Genomic DNA, 7,141 nt, shown 5'->3' with positions numbered 1-7,141 from the left:
TTGTACGACATTCGTGGGCTCAATGGCCGACTGAATGTAGTCTATTATTTACCACTAGATGTCGCGCTTGAGACCCATCTGTTCCGCCATGTGACATGAATTCATGAACACTTCCCACAATAATAAAATCACTTACGCAACACAAACCAAGCTGACCCACACATCAGGAGAAAACTGTGAACCACAAATACCTCTCAGCCCTTATTTACAAATGAGTAGACCCTCACCACAAGGAAACTACACTACTACTCCGACCGATATTTCTGCTGTGCTTGATTTAAAAGCTCATTTGCTTTATGAGAACTGTCAGTTTTACGTAATGGTATTGTTAGAACTATTGTTTTGCTCAGTCCCTGTTTACAGCTGTTTCTCTGTAATGACACCGTCTACTACTGTGCTCCTGTCAAAGGCAGTAGATTAGGAATTAGGGCCAGGGAAACATGACGCACGACGCTTCGCATGGAAAAGTCAACGACCTGACCTACATCTCGTTCACCCGGTTATAAACAGGTCGCAGAGTGTCTTTTAAGTGCAGTACAATGTGGGTATTTGTTGTGATGATGAGATATATCAGCATTTCCCCCCTGAAGCCTGTGTAAGGATACTGTGGTTCAGCATTGTGAGAACGAATAAGTACACAAAGTACCCACACACTACGTTTGTTAATGATATTTTTGCTGCAGTGGCGGTACACCAAATCTGTTGCGCAGCAAAGCGTGTGGCTTTGGCAACAACAGGTAAACAGGTAGTCTGCATATGCGAGGCAGATTAGCAGCAGAAGCCTTAACATAATCAAACTGCTGTCTTAATTCCTGGCAGCGTCACCTACACAGCTAAAGAAACACGGGATCCGCATTGCAAATGAAGCCGTGGCATCTAATCCCAACGGTCAACGTGGTATCACGCAGCGCTGCGACAACAGGAAACAACCGGTGTTTAGGCATATAGCTGCAACTAAAGCCTCGCGCTCCAGTTTCCCCAAGCCCGGTGGACATCTGTTCCTAACAGTAACGACTTTGCAACCCACCCATGAACAAACAATTTATTGAATAGACTAAAATGTTACTCTACCGATGTCGTGGACCGATGTCTTGTTCGCGATACTTCGTTTCTTATTATCCTGCAAGATCAAACTGATTGACAATAAAAGTATGTGAACTGCTGTTCAAAGATTGACTTATGGTTTATTGCATAACGCAAGATTGCCGATAACAATAACAACCAGCCACAATCATCTGTGACATCCGCCTACCCCTTGATACTGATAACCTACATTCATTTGGGTATCGAGTTTATATTCCCGGAGAAGTTTAAAATACACATTTCGCGCTGCATGAGTAATAAAACCAGTGTCATCGTGTTGTGGACGGGTTTGTCAAAATGCTTTATCATGTTAAGGTGTGAGGGTTTTTTGAAACGTCCTGTTTTTGTCGTGCTGACTTTGCCTTGCTGATGTCAGATTTTTTTCCTCTTTCCCTCCAAGTGGGCGGATCTTAAAGCATTGAGTCACGCAGCTGTCAAAGCTAGCTGTCACCCAGTTTCTTGATCAAACACACATTGAATGAGAACGGCTTGGTCAACGAGAGACAGCCTACCTCAGGTACCTCGATAATGTGTTACGTCTCAAACACATGAAAACGCCGTTGATCGTTTCCTCTCTACAAAAAACACACCATTAAACGTTCCTTTTTAACATTTTGGAATAAACACTTGGTGATTTGTTTAAAAGGAGCAGCCACTGTGGAATAAATTCGACAGAAAGCTTCGCTCTTCTTGTTGGCAACGTGAAAAAGGGGATTTTGACGGACATGAAGACTAAAAAGGGTATGTATCGTATTTTTTTCCCGTAGTAAAAAAAAAAAAAATGCACTATATCTGTTAAATTTATATCGGTGCTGTCCATGAATGTAGCAAGCGGATTAAACTTGTCGATGATGGCCACATTACGGAGAAAACGCTTTTCTCCTTGTCCATGGCAAGCATGCTATTGTTTCCGTTCCAGACAAAACAGGCTTTTCTCACCATGTGCTGGCGGGCTGTCAGAATGATCCGTTTCGCTTAAATTACGCATATGTAAGCTGCATATGTTAAACGCGATTTTGAATGTTTGGATATTTTAAACATTATGAGTGACTCTCGGCCATTTTAGAGACATATTCTGTGTTTTGAATCAACTTCATAAGGAACTTCTACAAGTTTGGAATCTCAGATATTTTTGAGTTTTAAATTAGGAACGAAGGTGAAGTGTTTGACATGTAAAAGCTGGTATATTGAAGTAATCGTCAAAAGAAATTTAGACGCTGGATGATGAGTCTGAAATTGGCCATGCGCTTTCCCAAGCTTGGAAAAATGAGTTGGCTACCTAGGTTACTCGTAACATTGTTCCCTTAGAACTTAACGTCGAGAATTTGTATAACAGTGCAATAGTAACTTTGAACAAAGTCTTGTTTGATGATTTGTTAACGAGGAAGCTGAGAGTACGTGATCACTTTATGCTGAAATGTGGAACAACGTTACGTTAATTCCTGACCTCCTTTGTGAAGTTTATGCGTTTGCCCTCCTTCCCTCAGGCAACGCTTTCGCATTCTTCGACCTCGTGTTACCGAGCGCACACAATAGAAGCCACTCAACACAAGCTTCTTTTCACGTAATTTCGACTTCACTGGAACTTTATTCGCGTTAAAATGCATCTGTGTAACTTTCTAGTAGACTTGAAGTAAGTTTTTAAAGTTTTTCTATGTGAAAAAGTCGAAATAAAGTACTTTTATGCGTCGGAAGACCAACATTCTTTTGTTTAGTCTTGAGACGGAGATTTGCAACAGGTTCCCCCTCCCCCTTCTCCCATGCAGACCAACGTAATTACTCCTCTTTGCGAGCTCAACTATTTTCTCAAAGAAACTCCACAGAAACTAACCACCAATGCCAAAGATAGATCAGAGAAACCTCGTACGTGATTTAGCTAGATTTTCACACTGAGCTTTATGAAGTTGTATCGCGTAGCCCAAGTGTACGAGAGCAAAAGTTATTCAGACTGTCGTTAATCAAAAAAAAAAAAAAAAAAGAGAGAGAGAAAAGCAAAATGCTCTTCATTCTGCAGACGGTTACAAAGCCACAATGAATGCTAGTTTCAGACAAGAGGACCAGAAGTTGATTGTGGCCCATGTAAAGATTTAACGTAACAGTCTCGTGTATAAGGGGTTGTTTTTTTCAGTGGATGACAAAGTTAAAGATTAATTTCAGTCCACTTAAAATGGGACGCTTTTGTCCTGTGAAGAAAGTGAGAGAGAGTAGTACAGTAAAAGCAATTGTTGAGGCAGGTTGGACGTAGTGACACAGTGTTTAGGCAGCCTTGTTCTTGTGACGTCCCCCCCTCCTCTTCCTGAACTTCCCCCCCCCCCCTTTCCAATCATGAATCACATGGCTGAACTTGACAGCAGGGATCTGACACATCAGCTGCCAACAGAGGCGAGACAGTGTATGCACGCGCACGCACACACACACACACACACTGACCAAGGCCTAGTGTTTGCCATTTTTGACGGGGGAGGGGGAACTGGGCGCCACATGAGAGGGTGTGTGTTTGACCGAGTTTCTTTTGTCCCCCTTCCTAACTCACTCACACACACACACACACACACACACGGTTCACACACTTACTCATCTTCTGACACACACTCTTGTTTATTTACTTACTCTACACACCAAATCTCTCTCTCACACACACACACACACACATGCAGGTATGCTGGCAGTGTCGGGGAGTGAGACAGAGGACGAAGACAGTCTGGACATGCCTCTGGACCTGTCATCGAGCGGAGGAGTGGCAGGAAAGAGGAAAAGGAGAGGGAACCTACCCAAAGAGTCAGTGCAGATCCTCAGAGACTGGCTTTACGAACACCGTTACAATGCTTACCCATCAGAACAGGAGAAAGCCCTGCTGTCCAAACAGACCCAGCTCTCCACACTACAGGTACACAGAGAGAGAGAGAGAGTGTGTGTGTGTGTCTGTGTGTGTCTGTCTGTGTCTGTCTGTGTGTGTGTGTGGTGGGGGGTGGGGGTATAAACAGCCAAAACTATGTTCTTTTGGCTTGTTTTTAAAATTGCTGATTTGTTTAACCGTGGGACTTACAGTTCTTTCTTTCTTTTTATTTTATTTTATTATTTTTTTTAAGTCGCTATCTTAATATTCTGTTGGAGCCAGAAAGTTGAATCTTTGAAAACAGTACTTTGGGAGTGTTTTGTTGTAAGGCCAGAGTGTCACGTGCTGCGTTCAGGTAGGAGTCAGACTCGCGAGGGGGAATTTTCAGAGTTTTTCTGCTCGGCTGACTGGTGAGCTATTCATTCTGCTTCGGGGGGGGAGGCAGTTGGCTGAGTAACAACACTAACATGTTCTCATTCTCATGACGTGTGAAGGGAACCGAAAGGTTCAATGTCATAGCTGCCAGGAAGCCTGACATTCAGAGAGAGAGAGAGAGAGTGAAGAATAGAGTAGAATAATGGACGCGTTCTAATTGTATCCCCTCTCCCTTCTGTATGAGGTGTACGTTTTAAGACTTCTGGGAATGGAGCATTCTTTGTGGAGAGATGGAAAGACTGGTAGAGGAGTGCAGTTGTGAGTCATTTGAGACACGGCGGCAGAGAGAGAGAGAGAGAGAGAGAGAGAGAGAGAGGCAGTGAGTGAGTGAGTGAATGAGAGCGACTTGCTCAAACAGTCACTCAGGAATTTCCCCCAGCTCTCAGCCAGCTGTCTGTGAGAACAATGGAGAAATACAACACAGTCGTATCACCATATAGAAGGCAAGCAGCTTCACTCCAGTCAGCCACAGATACAATACACAGCCCATTTACATACTAAGAACCAGAGAACCTTTTTCTGCTTTTGTTCTCTGTATAGGCCTCAAAGGGCTGAAGACACAATACATATGCGTTTACACGGTGAGAAAATGCAAAGCAGTTTATGTACAGAACTTTACATGATACCTAGGTTACTTCGCCCCCAAAGGGGAAATTGCTTGATGATGGTTAGAGCTGTATTACTGTCAAGAACATGGGGGCGAGTGAGTTGTTTCTGAAGTCTGTTCATATCTGACATGTGATGCATCACATGTGTGTGTGTGTGTGTACATCAGATCCGTTATGTGTTTTTGCTATGTTGTCAGAGAAAACTTTGAGGTGAGATTTTCTTTTTTTTCTTACTTAAATGTTCTCTGGGTATCCCAGTGAGGGCCCGCCGGTCATCTTGTCGTCATACCATTAACTCAGGGCCGAAATTCTCCAGTCGCTCCTGTGCTGTGAAGTCGAACTCACGCCCATTTTTTCCACTGCCTGGAGTGCTTGATTTACATCAGACCGAGAAAGAACCCACGTGTCTGTTCAGGAAAAATGTGACCCATATTGAGAGTGAAGAGTTGTGTTAGCGTTAGAACCGTTTACCTGGGGCCTTAAGGCAAACTTGAAAGACCTGCCTTCACGGCGTTGAATGGTGGAGACGTCGTGGAGATGCTTGTTTAGTATGAAAGCTGCGTTTCTAAGGACTGCAGAACCTTTATGTCCCACGAGACACTGCGTTGTCCCAAAACACGACATATTTTTTTTTGTGTGTGTGTGTGTGTGGTCCAAGATTTGAACGCTAACTCAGCTTTTTCTAAATGAAGACAGCCAGATGTCAGTTGCATACTTCTGGATTTTACCGCAAAGACATTTAAAAGGGAAGTGAAAAAAAAAAACGGGAGATGTGGGAAAAGTATTCAAGTAAACAAAACGTATATGAAAGTTTAAAAGTTTCACTTTAAAGAAAAACTATCCGTGGGTGAGTTTGTGGCCGTGTGCGTGCTTGTGGCTGTGTGCGTGCTTGTGTGTGTGTGTGTTTCTCCATATGTAAACGTGGCTTATACTAACATTAACCTGTTAATTCTATCAGAAATGTCAAAGTGTATCGTCAGATGGGCTGAAATACTGAAGTGCAACAGTAAAAAAAAAAAAAAAAAGCTGCTCTTTGATATCTTCGTTAGTGCAAAGGGCGGGAGCCGTCTGAAGTTTGATTGACTTTCTCTGTCCAGTGTCCTTGTAACGCAGGTGTGTGAACCAACCAACTGTCCTCTGTTTTGTAGGTGTGCAATTGGTTCATAAACGCGAGGAGACGGCTTCTCCCTCAGATGCTACGGAAAGACGGCAAAGACCCCAATCAGTTCACCATCTCCCGTCGCGGCAGCAAGGGTGCGGAGAGCCTTAGCGACAGCTCTCAGTCGCCCAAGCACGGAACGGTCGTCCCGGCAACGGAGGGCTACGAACGCACCGCGTCCCACCACACACCCGCCTACGAGCCCAGTTCCCCCAGCGCCGTCCCCAACACGAGCCCCCTCTCCAGCAAGGCCCAGTCCCCCAAAACACCCTCGTCTCCCGGACCCGTCCTGCCCCGGCCCTCCGTCATCTGCCACACCACCGTCACCGCGGCGACGCAGGGCGTCGTCACGGCCACGCAGACCAATCGGGCGCCTTGCTCTCAGACGGTGGTGGAAGGCGTGACGGAGCTGTCCGTCACGGAGGCGGGGGCTCTGTTTGGGTGCCGCGGAGGCGTGGCAGGGGCCACGGAGGGCAACGTCAGCCCTCAAAGCGGCCTGTTTAACACCCCTCCCCCGACCCCGCCCGATCTGACGCAGGACTTCAGCGGCTTTCAGCTCCTGGTGGACGTGGCTCTGAAGAGAGCGGCCGAGATGGAGCTTCAAGCCAAACAGCTCCTGGCCTGAAGAGGGTAAAAAAAAAACCAACAACAAAAAACAGAGAAAAGAAAAGGAAAAAAGAGAGAAAGAAAGAAAGAAAGAAAGAAAAATGAGTTTGAAAATGTTTGTTTCTTCACCTCTTGCCCTCCCCAAAAAAAAACAAAAAAACATGAACTCTAGAGGAAGTTCAGAGACTTGACTGAGCAGCCGAACGCAAACAAACAAACAAACAAACAAACGTGGCCTGAGCATTTCTATTTTTGGTAAATGTAAATCAAATTGATGAGGATTTTTTTTTTTTGTGTGTGTGTTAACCATTTCAAGGTGCCTTGGCAGTCATTTCCTTTATTTTGTACTTCATATATATGTATATAAAAATATGTGTATCTTCTTTTTTTGCACACAGGGGACCAAAAATGTAA

The 7,141-nt window shown here is 44.6% G+C and overlaps 1 protein-coding gene across 1 annotated transcript; it reads left to right on the top strand.

The window, feature by feature from the left end:
* The first annotated feature begins 1,650 nt into the window (after positions 1-1,650).
* Positions 1,651-6,771, top strand: tgif1 (TGFB-induced factor homeobox 1). Its single transcript, XM_030769516.1, has 3 exons — positions 1,651-1,824; positions 3,741-3,970; positions 6,111-6,771. The coding sequence occupies exons 1-3, from the start codon at positions 1,809-1,811 to the stop codon at positions 6,744-6,746; spliced, it is 882 nt and encodes a 293-aa protein (XP_030625376.1). The 5' UTR covers positions 1,651-1,808; the 3' UTR covers positions 6,747-6,771.
* Positions 6,772-7,141: the final 370 nt, after the last annotated feature.

Source organism: Chanos chanos, chromosome 3 (genome assembly GCF_902362185.1).
Source record: "Chanos chanos chromosome 3, fChaCha1.1, whole genome shotgun sequence".
Classification (NCBI taxonomy): Eukaryota; Metazoa; Chordata; class Actinopteri; order Gonorynchiformes; family Chanidae; genus Chanos; species Chanos chanos.
Note: the sequence above shows the minus strand (reverse complement) of the source record. Positions and strands in the feature narration are given on the sequence as shown.